The 15,923-nt window shown below is 41.7% G+C and overlaps 1 protein-coding gene across 1 annotated transcript in view; it reads right to left on the bottom strand.

Annotated features, from left to right (window-relative positions):
• NKD1 (NKD inhibitor of WNT signaling pathway 1) overlaps positions 1 to 15,923 on the bottom strand; it is a 110,041-nt gene that overhangs the window by 36,230 nt on the left and 57,888 nt on the right. The window contains exon 4 of the mRNA XM_058034446.1: positions 5,204 to 5,261. Coding sequence (XP_057890429.1) covers positions 5,204 to 5,261 — 58 coding nt within the window. The remainder of the gene's footprint in view (positions 1 to 5,203; positions 5,262 to 15,923) is intronic.

The following is a 15,923-nucleotide window of genomic DNA, read 5'->3' as shown; positions in this document are numbered from 1 at the left end:
TTAAGCATTAGAAAAATAAGAACTATTATAATTGAAAGTATTAACTAGGGAGAGGAATGCCGTTTGAAATAGCTGCCTTTTATTACCTACTCACAGCTCAGCTTAGAACAATACATTAATTTATTAGAGTTAAAAGATTAACAAAGTATGGTAAAAAGTGTCACCCAGGCAAGTAGAAGATCAGCTAAAACTAACTAAAATGCTTGTTCAAGTTTTCATTTGCTGACAAGTTTATAACAATTTGGGCCCAAGTACCATACCTTATCACCCTTCCTCTGAGCTGACATCCCAACAAATATTCTTCCAATTACTAATTTTAGAGAAAACTCCAGGAACTAAAGCCTTCACTGACTTCTTTCCTGAATGGAGAGAGAGGAAAGGGAGTAATCTCACACAGCAGCAGCCCCACTGTGGGGTGCACTGGGCAGGGATGCTCCCCCATGCCTCCCCTGCTGCTGCATCCCCTGGAAGCCAACGTGCTCCCATCACTGGGATGTCTGGGATCAGTGGGGAGGGGGAAGCACGTGCAGCTGGGGGGTCCAGGCAGGCTGTCAGAGCTGGGCACAAGATCAGCAGCCTTAAACCACCTGTTCAGTCTTTGTTATTGGTCCCTTGTTTGCTTATCAGTTCTTATTAAAGTCAAAACTAACCCAGCTCCTCATGCTGGAGCACTGCTAACCACACCTCAGCTCCCACTCAGCCACAGATGCTGGGGAGGAAGACGTGCAGGACAGACTGCACACACCAGTAAAATGTTGGAAAACATATAACAGTGTTAAGAATATAAAGAATAACTTTTCTGCTTTGCTGAATACAAAATGCTTTAATTGCAGGTTTAAAAATTACATAACGGCTTGTAAATATGTGAAAAGTGCAACAAGTAGCTCTTGCACAGATCTGCTAGGTTTTTTTTTTCAGCAACAACATGTACTTTGAACTCAGTTGGAGGGCTTTCTAATATTAATAGGCAAGAAGATGACCTGAATAATTTGTCCTTTCTGGTACCAGAACAGAGAACATCTTACATCTAGGGCTTTAGATACATCTGTCTTAGGAAACATATATAAAAAATTGGGTTTGTTGATTCAGGCCAAGCTCTGTCAGTACTTTCAGCAGGGCTTTGGATATCATGTTCAGATAAGGCACCAGGAAGGCTTGGATCTTCTCCAGTCTTCTGTTGAGAGAATAATAATCAAGACATCACCCTTGGCTGACAAATGAAACAGGGAACAGATTGCTATCAGTGTAAGAGGCAGCTCCTCTGACAGCTACAGGACTAGATTGATCTCAAGAGATGCAAGATTTCTGATTAAGAGAAATACTTAGGTCATACTTTTCAAGAGAACAGTGACATGAGAAATCACATTATTGCATAAATAACTGGGACAATAGGTTAGGCATCAAGGTGAAGCTCAAGCCTTCACTGTGAACTCCAAAAGGCAGCTGTATCCCACAGGGCTACAAAGAGCTTGTACTGGGACAAGAAGAAATCACCCCTTTGTACAATCAGTCTGCATCAGAGGACTGCATCAGGAGCTCCTTCCTGAGCTGAACTTTCTGAAGTTTTTAAATGCTCAAGTGATAAGATGGAGAAACCCCAGTTCATTTCAAGAAGACATGGAGTGGCCAAGATAAGAAACCTCTCCTGGTCTACAAGTTTTAGCTGCAAAAATTTCTAAAAGCGTCCAGGGAAAGGAGGTGAAAAAAGTTCTGGAGAACAAGAGCAGGACTCTCGAACAATTCATCAGAAGCTTACTTATGCCTAGGAGAGTTGAGAGAGAATGGGATGTCATTATTAAGCACTCAAATAGCAGATGTCTTTCTGAACCACCTGCTTGTCTCCATGGCAGAAGAGTGACTTGCCATTTGACACTGCACTCAATTCCTGCCTGCCATTTTAGCTTCTCCGTCAACACAAAATGGGAAACATCTCCTAATGTCTGTGCTAGTTTTTGCAACTTCTTCCAGAGCCAACCCCAGCCATTCAGTTCTGGTAACCCATTATTCTAGCTAGGGACCAGGAAGGGAAAACGGGAGCTCCTTTGTATGTGAAGGGTGATGAAGCATCTCCTTACTGTGCAGAAACTGGGGGAAAAGGAAGTTTGAGCACGAGACACTCCTACACAGCCACAGCAGATTGCACATGCACTTCAAGTCTGCCAAGTGGAAGGCTCTGAAATGCACTTGGAAATCACCTGGAATGCAAGATGCGAACAAATCCACTGAAGAATCTATATCCAGCATGCCCAATTGTTGTGTTATTAATGAAAGAGGAAGAAGGAAAACAGAGCAAGATTAATATGAGACTGAGGTTTCCGCTGGTGTCTCTTATCTAAGGAATCAGTCTCTCGACTGACCACATAAGAGAAAATCCAGAAATTTCAATTTAGCGACTTGCCCAGCAGCAGAATCAAAGGCAGGTGGTGGCTGCAACAGACAATGCTGGTCAAACCGTTTCTCTCTGCACAGCACTCAATAACAGAGTTGCTGCTATTGAGTTCTAACCTCTTGTCATGCAGCAACATTGAGTCAACAATCCGCTCTCATGGCTTAATGCTTTTGATGTTTACTTTGTTCTTTGTATAGTTCAAAAGAAAGCACTAATGCACCAGTCCTCTTACCAAATACAATCTTAATCCCAGAATCCCGAGCCTTTTGCTGTTGGCCAGTTAAGTCTGTTAAGACGAAAGGATTTGATCAAGCTTTACATAACAACACAGAAGTTAAATCCAGCAAAGAGAGTTCTTTTTATCTGTACTGCTCAGACAGCTAAGAGAGGGAAAAAAAAGGAGAGGGAAGGAAAAAAAAGGTAATGAACTTGGCTATGTAAAACAAAATAAGGAATTCAATTATTTCTCTTATTGCCACTTTGCGTTTTCAGTGAGAGTCTTTTAAAGAACTCAGATTTATTCTCCAATAAAGTTCCTGAGAGAGAAGGCTCTAACGTTCCCCTAAACCAGAACTGTGGAACTTGCTGTGCTTTTTGTGCAAATCTGAGAAATGTTTCCTTTTCATCCCTACCATGAATTTATGAAGACAGAATATAGCTCACTGATGCATGGTATTTGCCATCGTCCTCTCTGAGCTTAGTCCAACCAACCATTTCCTGGGTTACAGATCCCTGTCTGTGAAGCTGTTGGTGATTTTGATGTTATCTCATGACACACGAGCATATATTCATGAAGCACATGTGTTACATCAGTACATACGAGAAGATCATGAGGCAGCAAAATAGAGGCAGGACAACTACTTTAGATGGAGAGATCAATCTATGTTTTAGAATATTAATTACATTTTCCCACAGAAACATTTCTATGCAGAGAAGAGGTAGCACAGTTGCCATCTTGTACCTAAGAATTCAATCTGTGCCCCATCAAAGATCTCAAATCTGTTTCAGCTTCACTTTATCTAATACCACGATTTTGTGCTAGTACTAGCACAATCATTAAAGTATGATGCAGGTACAAAGTTACACAAAAAGGATGCTTCAACATAATGATTGTTGTGTTATCTGATAATTATAAGATTTGCTATATCTGAATGAAACAGGAAGTGGTTAGCACTGTCCCCAGCATGGAAAGCACAGCCTGGAGATCTGAGAGCAGAAGGGATGAGGAGCAAGCTTTGACAACCTGCATGCATTGCCTGAGCACAGGGTGGGAACAGCCATCTCCCTCCCAGCTGGAAAGATGCCACAGAACAGCTCTTCCATGGTGACAGCACACAAAGGATCGACCACTGCCGGTATCTAAATCTGGTCTTCACTACCCAGCTACCTCGTAACAAAGGAGACTCATCAGAAGCAATCATGTGAAACTGCTGAAAGACTGAAATTACAGTTACCTAAAAGGCTTTACATTCTAATAAAAAGAATCTTGCTGCTGACTAGTTCAAAAATATTACATATTGAACGTTATGTTTGCTATGCAAGATAATGCCACACAATAAAGAAAAATAATTAGAGGCAAGGAAAGATAGAATGAGACAAAGAAAATGGAATTATTCACCTTGCTGACATTTAATATCCTGTCTGAGGTAGTTTCTCCTATCATTCTAAAATTAAAATCCTACCCTATATCCTAGTAAGGGAGGATTGGAAAACTGTGGTGAAGTTAAATACAAAACCACTCAACAAACACCGTCTCCATCATGGCAAGTATAGCTTGCCTTTGTGATTAACAGTAGCTTACAAGCACCAGCCAAAATTCCTGTTATGGCACATATGAGACATGCAATCTTTGTAAACTACAGAGATGAGAGAAATTTGTAATCCAAGACTCACAGTGCATTAACACATTGCACAGGTAAGGAACTGGAAGGCAGACATTCCTAACAGAGAATCTTTCATGTTATACAAAAGCTTCTAATACCAGAAACAAATTATTGGATTATAGAAGTATAGAAATTTCCAGCTTAAACTTGACATGGTTCATTGCCCTAAATAAACTGGGCATAGTGTTTCCAGTCCTGTAAAATATAAATCCAGCACTCAGCCCATGCAAACTCTTGTTACACTAGAGAGTTTCTGAAGTGTCATTTCCTTGAAAGGAATGAGCAACAATTTTATCTCCTGCACTCAGAACCCCCATTGTCCCAGAAGCTCAAGGTACCCTGGATGTGTTCTCTGGCAGAATGCAGCATCCACACTCACAGGCACCAATGTCCTTCCCAGCACAAGAGTGATTCCATCTCAACTGCCTGACCACAGATAAGGAGATGAGATGGGAAGAGAAACTGTCTGAGGCAATAATGATTCCATTCATATTCCAGAAAAATGTGTTGAGTAAGAGTCTCCAGTCCTTACTAGAAATTAATGTGGGAGTTTCTAAGGCTGGTTTGTGCAAGCCAGAAGGGAGTGCAGTGTCCCACACGATCAGAGCTAACAGTTTCACTCATCTGCCACCTCTGCCAGGGACAGGGACATCCATCACTCTACCAATGCCAGGAGAAGTACCTGGAGATAATGGTGAGACCCTGAATTAAAACACTTGGTCCCTGTGATTCAGCTGGGTGACTTTTTCCAACACAACAGTAGCAGATACAGAAATGATACCCTATTTCCATCTTAACAGTTTTTTCAAGCAAACAACACATCGGTAGATCAAGAACTGCACACTAAATAAATGCATTCTTACACTTATTTATTCACTAACTTATTCCAATACTCCTTTATATTAACCAAAAAATGTAGTTCTTTAAATACCTTCTAGATGAAAGTGTTCATCACCAATAGTGTCTCTGTAGCCTTCCCCAGATAAATCCTGTTTAAAACAAAACAGAACAAATTAACTACAAATACACTGCACAGGAAGTGTTGAGGTGTTTAAAATATGTATTTATTATTGCCAGAATTAAATTATCACATGAATGAGAACACAGAAACTGTCTTCCAAGAAAGTCAGTCACTTTATTAGTGGTAGTCAATGCATTTGCTGCTATTTTACAATGCTCTGGACATACTTCTGGACAAAAATTTGGTGAAGATGAATGGACTACACAGGGGAAAGAAAAAAAAAAGGATCATATTTAAATAATTTTATAAAGTAATCTTTAGTCTTTCAATGTCCTTTCAATCAAGCAAGATTAAAAACTCCAAATGGAAATGATAAAGGAGAAATAAGCCCTTCACTACCCACAGAGGAATGTCATCACTTGATTCCACCAACAAACAGAAAACTTCCATATGCCAGAGGTCACCCAAGAAAAGCAGATAACAGATTCTGACAAGCTGCCTGAGCCTTCAGCTCTGAAATTAATGGAATTCTGTCAACCCCAGTATGTCTAGAACAATACAGAAGCAGATGCCATAGATATGCAGACAGACTTATCTCAGACCCAAAAACCATCTCTCCAGTGGTGCTGATGCAGTTATAAAGGGCAGCAGTGGGATATGGAGCTAATCCCAGTTACAAACACTCTGAAGAGCATTCTCACTCCTATTAGCAAACCCTTCCAGCTCCATCACCCAGCCCAGCTGAACCACAAGCACTGGCAGCTTTCCTGATGTCCTCACTGCTCTCAGCCATTCCCAAGCTAGGGCAGCACCAGTGCCACCGACCTTACACTGCAGTCCAGCTCCCTGGAGTCTCCCCAAACACCCTCTGCCTCTGATAAAGTTATGGTGACCTTTAAAGAAGGATATGAGGCCAAAAAACTGGCATGCTGCACTCACAGCAAAAACAGAGCAGCAGCACAGAGCCAGAACTCTCAGCATCAACCTGCGGGATGGAAGCTGACCTTGGAGAGCTTTTAGCAGAAGATAAGGATAAGGGAGTAACCTGTGAAAATTAATGTCTGGTTGGATTCATTAGCTTTATTGTTAAAGAATTTGATCATGACAAAGGCAGTTCACCTCTTTTTCTTGAAAAAGCTGGCAGAGGTTCTTCACCTTCCACATGCCCAAATGTTATCCTTTGAGATTAGTTATAACAGAGTAACTAAGCCACAAAAGCATATCTTAGGAATTCTTCAGTATCAGTTTCTGCAGCAGCATGTTAAAAATTAGATTTCACTAACAATACTGGGATACCTAGCCCAGGAACCATGAAAATACTGCCTCTTCACAATCACATCCCCTGAAGTCAGACCTTGCAGGGCAAATGTCTCTGAGAAAGGCTGGCAAACTGGCCTGAATGCTGGGATACAGCACAGCACAATGATGCTATAAAAGCTGACATTCTGGATTTATCTTTCCAGGTAGAAAATCACAAAAAACCTACTTTTGTTCCAGTACAAAAACTCTCTTTTTCTGGGCATGTGCTGATTAATATCAATCATTACCTTAAAAAGTATGGAAGGCACAAACAGAATGAAAAGAATACACAAAATGTTGGCATGATTCATATTGCTGCAAGATGATGATCTTTTCAGGACCACCTAAAAGTTAGTACACATTTATTTGTTTGATCAAATTCCCCCATCTCACAATTTTCCATGAAGCTGTGAGAGCATGCCTTGCCTGCTCCCATAGATAATGACACACAGAAGTGACTCTGCTCTCCCACAATGCTAAATACTGAATAATTGTTTCATTTGGGGTTTTCTTGTGTTGGAATTCCCACTCTCTTTGGGGGAAAAAAACTATTTTCTGTATTTATGATCAGCAATTATGCAATGGGTAGGTACTTGTGGTGTATCTCTGAGAACACCATCAGATGGTAGCTTTCACCTCCTAAAATTTTAGCTAGGCAAGCATTGCATCTGAGTATCAAACACTGCCTGTTAAAATGCCATTAATCTCACGCTCTACAAAACTCACAAGTCATTAATTGTTGTGATTTTTCATATGTCAAAAGATATCACTTTAAAACAAGCATACATTTGTTGATGAAAAATGCACTATCAAGTAACTCAAAGGAAAACAGTGGAAGACAGGGAGTGTAAAACAGCAGAGTGGAGCATTAATATTCATTACACTAGCTGCCTTATTTCCTCACTTTTAATCATTACATGGGTCTTAAGCAAATATGTTTTATATTCCAGTCTAGTTTCACTCCTTCTCTAGCTCCTAGTTATTTAAGTTAAAGTAGTAACTTAATGCAAGCAAATTTCCACTAAGTGTTTCTGCCTTAAACCAAATTATTATAAATTAACACATTCTAAAAAGTGTTTTTCATGCTGTTGAACCATAATATAACTGCTAGACAGCACATAAATTGACAATCCATCCTGAAACTGATGAGAGCATCGTTTGAACAGTTAGTGACACCTTTAAGCAGACTTCCTCAGCTCCCATTCAAAGGTATTCCTCTGTGGAAGATTCTGACATGTATTATCTTTGATAGACAGACATGCATCTGAGAAGGGTGTGGGCAACTCTTAAGATTTTGCAGTGAAAAAAATGCAGGCGAAAAAAATATATACTCTCTCATTCATCTTATCATCATTAACTTTTCTGTCAAAAAAACTGCAAGAGAGTTACCCGAATATTTTTAGCACCACTGAGATAGATGTTGCATAAACATCTATCTCACCTGGATAAACACCACAATGCACCTGCCTGAAAAAAGGTTTCTGGGCAGGGTATGTAAACTCATACAACAGAAAAGCATAAAAGCTGAGCAAATATCAGAGAAAACTATTCTGACTGCAGCTCATCCTGAATAATATTCTCCCAGTGACCCACACAAATTCTCTTGGAGTGGATAAAACAGTGCATCTGCTCCAAGCAACCCAAATTCATAAAGTGGGCTGGAGTTTAAGAAAAGGGCCAGTGGGTAAAACAGAACCCACAGCTCAAGAAGCTCCAGTGGGAAGCAATCACTACAGGGAACGCACTGGATCAAGTGTGTTCAAGCATAAGGAGGACAGGGGCTAGAGGGGATGAAAAAGGAGGAACAGCTCTGCATTGAGCCAGGCTCTGCCACAGGGCCCTCAGCACCCACCAGGGCAGGAGCAGAGCCCAAACAGCAACAACATTTGGGTCACAGGCAGCTGTATATCACTGTCCTGACACAGTGCTTTAAATCACAGCACTGCCTTCTCAAACTGCAACACTGAGTCATGAAACAACCAAAACCAGATGTACCCTGTGAAATACTACACAAATGAGGTCAGCGAGCACTTGAAAGAATAAAGAAAAGAAACATTTACACAGAAGGATTATTCTAGCATGCCATGGCTATGGGTTGCTGGACAGGAACCCATCTACACTAAGTGTTTCTACCTCACCAGGAGTTTCCCAGATGAAGAAGTTGGCCATTGCTGGCTATCCACAGTGCTCACAGTGAATGACTAAGATTCAGGCTCAAACATGTGCTTCACAGCCCAGAACAGCTGCCTGGCCTTGCTGGAAAGGACCTTGTTCCCCATCCATCCCACTCTGATAGGTGCTGCTGTACCCAGCTCAGATTTAAGAGTGTGGGGGTGGAAAGAAGAGTTAATTAGTGCAACTCCCTCAGAAATGTTGCTGAGGATATACATACATGAGGAGAAAAAACACCTTTAAAAGCTCCCACACCCCAGGGCTTCTATTCAGCTGGGTACAAGTCCAGCAATCATCACTCACTTCCCACCTTTGCTGTGCAATCAGACATCACTGAATTCTAACTCGATGGAAATTTTAATTTTTTTAACCTCAACTTCAGCCCTAACTGCCCTGTGCAGTCTTCTTCCTGATACAAGTCTCTGGAAACAAAGGCCAGGCACTCACTCTGGGGCTTCCAACTATTGACTTCCTTCTCACCAGCCATCTGAAAATGCTGCAAATGTCAAATACTGACCCTTCATTCTGCCTACATCATCTTTGCTGGCTCCCTTTCTGCTTCTACCTTGAAGCTGAGCTTGACTGCACCTTCCAGGCTCTGCACAGGCGTATTTGCAGTCACATCCCCCAGTCCTGCCTCCTGGTCCCTACATCCACTGGTTGCTCCAACCTTGCTCTGCACTATTATCCCCCCCCTGCCCTGGCTCTGCCTTTCCATGTCACCCCCACAACACCCAGCACATTTATGGTACATGAGAGCCAAAGCCTCTGATAGCAACCAGAGGGTGTATTTCAGCAGCCTGTGCCTGACCTAACACAGTGCTCAACACAGTTTTGCTCCAGCGTTAAGTACAGACAGATACATCCATACATGTATTACATATTTCAAAGGATAACCTTTGATTTAAGAGGGTTATCATGACAGCAAGCACATTTTAAAAGCCTGGGCCCCCTTCTCCTTGTACTACATCTCAAGTCAATATTGCATTAATTAACATTTTTCTAAAAGGTGTTGTTCTTGTCAAGTTGAAACAAGTCGCTTTACCTCTCTCCTTCTCCAAACACCTCATTAAAATACCTTGATTTAGCCTTAAGATACTGAATTTTCCACGTTTTTGGCAGAAAACATGCACATATTTCCTGCTTAATGAAGTTTTTGTCGAGGAATCATAGATACTTTTTTTTTGCACAACACATGCAGAATGACAAATCATCAACCAAATACCTTTCCCCCCTATTTTTAACCATCTGACTGAAACATGGGGTTTTCTCTCTTTATTCTCATATTGATGCAATAAAGTTTTGGAATGAGTGAAGTTGAAGAAATCCATTTCACAACAAGACTGCAAGAGACAAGATCTGTGGTAATTCTAATGTGCTGTGTAGATTTGAAATGGTTTTAAAGTCATTGCCAACAAGAATGCTGTGTCACCTATGCACAAACTTCAGTTCTTGATGTAGAAAAAACAATCCCAAGAAATAGAGGCTCAGGAGAATGAGGGTGTCCTTTGGCCTTTCAACCAAACTACTGAGGGCCTGCCAGGTGCCAAGTGGCTGTTCTGAATGTTTCAGTCTCACTTGCAGGAGTTTCCAAAATAAATCTGATTTTCATACAGCAAGTCCTTAACAGACTGTGAAAATGTGAAAACCTCATCTATTGAAGATGCTTCAGGAAACCCATCCAAATCCCAAAGCACACATTAGTATTTGTACTTTATTTTCAGTCTTGTCCAGACTTGAACAGAAAGAGGAAAAAGACTTTTGAAAAACAGTTGATGGAAGGAACCTTGTTCCCCTTTGGGTATCTGAAATTTCTCATGGACTAGAAACACGGCCATGTGTGAATATGATCAGCTCAAGCCAGGCTTCAGCACTAGGAAGCCTACTCACACCTCAAATAATGGTGTAGTTTCTTTATCACTACTTTATTATTTATCTTATTTATTTATCTAATGTAAGTGGAAGCAGATACTCAGTTATCCTGAGGTCATCATTCTTTAAATACAGGTTTACAGCCCGGCTTAAAACTTGAAAATGAAATAAATAAGGAAATAAATAAATAAACAGCTCACAGTCAGACATGTGGAGAGGATATTGTCACAGGTACCCATGCAGTCAAACATCCATGAAAGTAGGTATTTATGGACACAATTTTGTGCAATCACTACTTACAGGCAAAAGAGAAGAATGTGCTTTGGGCATGCATCTGGCTCTCTTGGCATTTGGAAATGAAGACTTCATTGTAATATTGTCTTTCAAAAACGCTTGAAGATCCCCCTCATAAGCTTTTTCAAATAAACCACACACTCCTGTATTTCAGTATTCTATTTAGGACAAGAGCTTCCTTTCCTTCTCTGTTCATAAGTAATCTATAAACCCAGGGCCCTACACAGATAAAAGTAGGTATGCCAAACCTCACTATAATGAAAATTGAAACCAGGTGAATCCATGTAAGAATTAAACACATGCCCTACAGAAAAACACTATAGAGCAATATATGTTTATGCCTTGTTTTAAGCCTAATATTATTCTTCTACAGCATATTTCCCTTTTTGTTCTGCAATCATGAGGTCTTACTTTTTTGAAGTTTGCCATTCTGGATAATTTAATAATAAAGATAATTCACTAGGATGCAACATTCTGTAGAGAATGCATAAACCATCTCACACATGAAGCAGTCAAGGTGACTCTACTTTTTAGATCACATTGAAATACACACTGCAACTGCAATAATGTAGATTGTTCAGCAGAAGAAGCAAGCTCAACTTCTATAATGTTTTCTTTCTCTGAAATAAGAACCTGTGCTTTGTCATTACAGAAAGGTTTTTCTTCCTTCACCATGCATTGAAGCTTCTCTCAGATAAAATTACTTCACCATATAACCACAGCAGGTAGAGTTCTTAAGAAAACAGACTTTTCCTCTAAGATCTGTGACAGATGATCTTGGATGGGTTTAACTGCTGTGGCTTAGGATTTTACTGCCTTTATCTGCCTTGTTGGCCTCTGTGCCCAGAGTTATGGTCCTCCTAACAGAGAGAGCAGGACACAATGGGTGATACCAAAATTCATCCCTTGGGACCTGAGCATAAAGATCACACTAATCTACCAGCTCCAAAAATAAAATGGTGAAACACAAATGCCTTCGGTTTGGCTGCCTCTGTTCTCTGGGAGCAGTAACTCCCAGCCACAATAACATGGCAACACTGCTTGAAATCACACATCTGTGTCCACCAATTTGACAGAATTGGCACTCCTGCAGTCTCAGCTCACAGAAGTCACCTGTAGAGCAATTCCAGCTGCTGCTAAAATACTGTGGTGATAAAGACAGGATGGCAAAAAATATCCACTGTTAAACTCCAGTCACAATTATGGACTATTAGAGGCTTATGAGGCAGAAAACATCCCCAGTACCTTTATATCCCTGTTACAGGCCCTCACATGGTACCAGGAGCAGTTCCTGTATGATACACTTTCAAGGAGAGCCCATTCATAGGAATGTGAACATGAGGCTGTTGAGGAAGTGGGCATGGACAGCAGATGGACACTTGCACAAAAGCCTTCATGGTGGCCACCCCAATGAGAAAGGAAACAGGGTACTTTTTGTTCCAGGTTGCTAGCACCATGCAGCTGAACCTCTTTTGACCAAAACAAACATGTGGACCAGGCTTTCCAACAGGATGGAACACAAATCCTTTCTTCATATTTCTAACCTATTTCTTTTCACCAGCCTGTGGAAATCTGGTAGTGACAACAATGAAGCATGCTCTTTGCAAGTACCTTTGTCACCTCTACTGTAGTGGGCAAATGAGCATCGTTTTTCAGAGGTCAGTCACTGCAGCCTGCACCCAACAAAGGCTATCTGCCTGCTCATTTAACTCATTAACATTTAACTATATAAAAATATATAGAGGAAAAAAAAAGACCAGAAAAAATAGCTTAAAATACCACAAACTTTTATCCAATGTATGTTAAGGCCTGTAGACATTCAGAAGATTAATTTAGGGTACACTTTTATTTGTTTATTATTCTAGTTTCAAGACAGAACATTACTATTTTTATGCTGTTTTAATGCTGGATTTTATGGATATTTATAAACCCCTGCTAGGTGTTTGCAAAGTGACATCTTCCATTAACGTTATTATTGGAATTCTGTAACTATTAAGGCTTCTAATTTTTAAGGTGACAGGATAAAACACAGTTTTTCAAGGACTTCTGCCAGATAAGAGACCATATAATTGAGAGCAACTGTTAGAACAGATGTACAGAATCAGCAGTTACTTTCCTACTGAAGGGTCCAGCCATCTTCAACTAAAAAAGAACATCAGTCTTTGAGATTAAATAGAGCTGAAACAAGAAATGACTGCTTTTTGCTATATTTAAATTCACTTTGAAGCTACTTCAGAAGAATAAATGAACTCACTCCACAGATTCAGCTATTTACCTTACTTCATTCTAACTATCCTCTAATCTCCTTGCTGATTGGAAAATCAATTGTCCCCAAGATCTCATCTTCAATATAGATTATACTGAGGAACATGTCTAAGGACATGAATGAAAGAAGACAAATCCTCATCTCCCTTCCAGCCTGGAGAAGCTCAATGATTTCTCTGAATTGCTTATTTTGGGCTTTTTACCACAGCAGACGGATGGGTGTAGCTATGTAATAAATCTGACTTTCTGTTCAACCTCCTTTCATTATAGATTTGGTTACCAAAAAACTCTTTAACAGACAGACTGAAGTGCACTGAGGTGATTGTATCCAGGCATGCACTGGGAAGCAGGCTTGTAGAAAATGGCTACAGAGCTTGAGGACAGAATAACTTGCTGGTTTAAGATGTGATCACCAAGTTCATTACAGCTTTACCACACTGCATTCTGAGCCTTTCTTGTGAGAATAGCCTGTGTCTTCCTATAAGGCTCAGGTTTTCATACAGCACAAGGGCTTAAGGCTCCCCTAGAATGATAATCAATGCTCCTCTATTATGTTTATAGCTCTAAGGCTTTTCCTGCTAATGGATGACGTGTATTTATGCAGCTGGAGGAAACCTGGATTCAATAACTGCTCCACCACAGACTCACTGTGTGGCGTAGGGTAAATCACTTAAATCTCTCTGTGCCTTCATTTTTCAACTGTAAAGCGGAATTCTTGATGCCCACCTTTGCAAAGAGCTCTGAATCCTCAGGATGAAAACATTCCCTGCTAAATAATATTACCTTGTTAGGAAGCACAGGTGTGTGACCCTGGACACATATGCTAATGTTGAGCCATAAATCTGTCAACAAGAGGTGCTGGCAAAACAGATGGTTCACATTCCTTTTTAAACCACCTCTTTGTCCCAAGAGCCCAGGTATGTCAACTAATCATTTTATAACTGGTTGGGGTTTTAATGGGCCAGGAAGTCCCAGCAAAGCACAATGCCATCAACATTAAGGCTAAAAACAGAGCCGACAAGAGGAAAAGACAGACGTGGAGGAAAGCCTGGCATGTAGGAAAGCACTGTGAGGCTCTGGAGAAAAAGATAAAATAAAAAACAGAACCTATCTCCACACATTCCTGTAAGCATCTGTGACCATGCCTGACTGGTGACTGATGCTGAATACATGGAAACAGACACATGTTTTTTAATTACAGGCAATAAAAAGCCACAGATGCACACCGTTTAAAAACCTGATTTAGATGAACAATTGCATGCTGATTCACAAAGATGTCAGGAGGATTACAACCAAATAAAAAGTTCCCTTCCAAACATTTTCTTTTTAACTCAAGACTTGCCTCTATTATTAGAAATTCCAATTCCCTATCTCACTTGCTAAAAATTGAGCATATGGCATTTTCCTTGAAAATGTTACTGTAGCAACAAGGGCTGGGGCAGGATTTGGGCTGCAGGCTGGGCAGGTAGGTGACAGAGAGTGCTTGGGCTGGTGGGGCAGGGCAAGGCAATGGGCAGGGTAGGCAGAAACAGCAGGCAGCCCAAAGCAGGCAGGGCAGGCAATAAGAGCAGGCAGAACAAACCAGGCATTAAGGGCAGGCAGGGAGTAAGTGCAGGCAGTAAGAGCAGGCAGGGCAGAGGAGGCAGGGCGGGCAGGACAAACCAGGCAGGGCAGAGCAGGCAATACGAGCATACAGAAAGAGCAGGCAGAGCAGGCAATAAGAGCAGGCAGGCAGCACAAGCAAGGCAGGGCAGGCAGGCAGCCCAAAGCAGGCAGGGCAGTAAGAACAGGCAGGGCAGAGCAGGCAGGGCAGACAGGCAGAGCAGGCAGTAAGAGCAGGACAGGCAGTAAGAACAGGCAGCCTAGGGCAGGCAGGCAGCCCAGAGCTGGCAGTAAGAGCAGGCAGGGCAGTAAGAACAGGCAGGGCAGAGCAGGCAGGCAGAGCAGGCAGTAAGAGCAGGATAGGCAGTAAGAACAGGCAGCCTAGGGCAGGCAGGCAGCCCAGAGCAGGCAGTAAGAGCAGGCAGGGCAGGCAGGCAGCTCAAAGCAGGCAGAGCAGAGAAGGCAGGCAGCATGAAGCAGGCAGCATGAGCAGGCAGGGCAGGCAGTAAGAACACACAGGGCAGAGCAGGCAGCCCAAAGCAGGCAGGGCAGGCAGCTGTGCAGGCCCGTCTGCCACGCACATTCCCATAAATGGAATGGCAGGGCCAGCGGCCCACATCAAAGCATAGAGTTTAGCAGATTTCCCCTTCCCCTCCCCCTGAGTCTTTGAGACGGAGACTTCATACTCCAGAATTTAATATCTTTTTCCTCCCTCCCCCCATCAGCCCCTTTGTCTGTGTCTCTGTTCTCTAAGAGCTAACAGATGTTGATGCCATATAGTTTCAAAGAAAACTTTTGATGCCCACATAACTCATTACAACTAATATATTCCAAGAATGCTTGTAGCTCAGGAAACACTGGGGTGAAAAAACAGAGGAGAGGGGGCAAATGGCTACACTGAGTAAGCCTTGAGAGAAAATAAATAGTTCACTTCAAAGTCATCAGGGAATTCTTTAACAAGCTCTTCCGCAAAACACAGAACAAATTCAGCTGAGCCTAGAATTCCCAAAGGAAAAAAATAAGCCCAAACCCCATACAAATGGCAAAGCAGGGAAGCATCTGAGAGGTCGCCCGGCTGGCCCAACAACAAAGTGCAGCATTCTCAAGGTTCACTATTCCCAAGCAACCTGCACTGTGCCAGGGCACAAAAGCACCGCTGAAAGCAGAGACTGTCAACAATAACAAT

Source organism: Melospiza georgiana, chromosome 14 (genome assembly GCF_028018845.1).
Source record: "Melospiza georgiana isolate bMelGeo1 chromosome 14, bMelGeo1.pri, whole genome shotgun sequence".
Lineage (NCBI taxonomy): Eukaryota > Metazoa > Chordata > Aves > Passeriformes > Passerellidae > Melospiza > Melospiza georgiana.
This window is presented reverse-complemented; position numbering and strand designations above follow the sequence as displayed.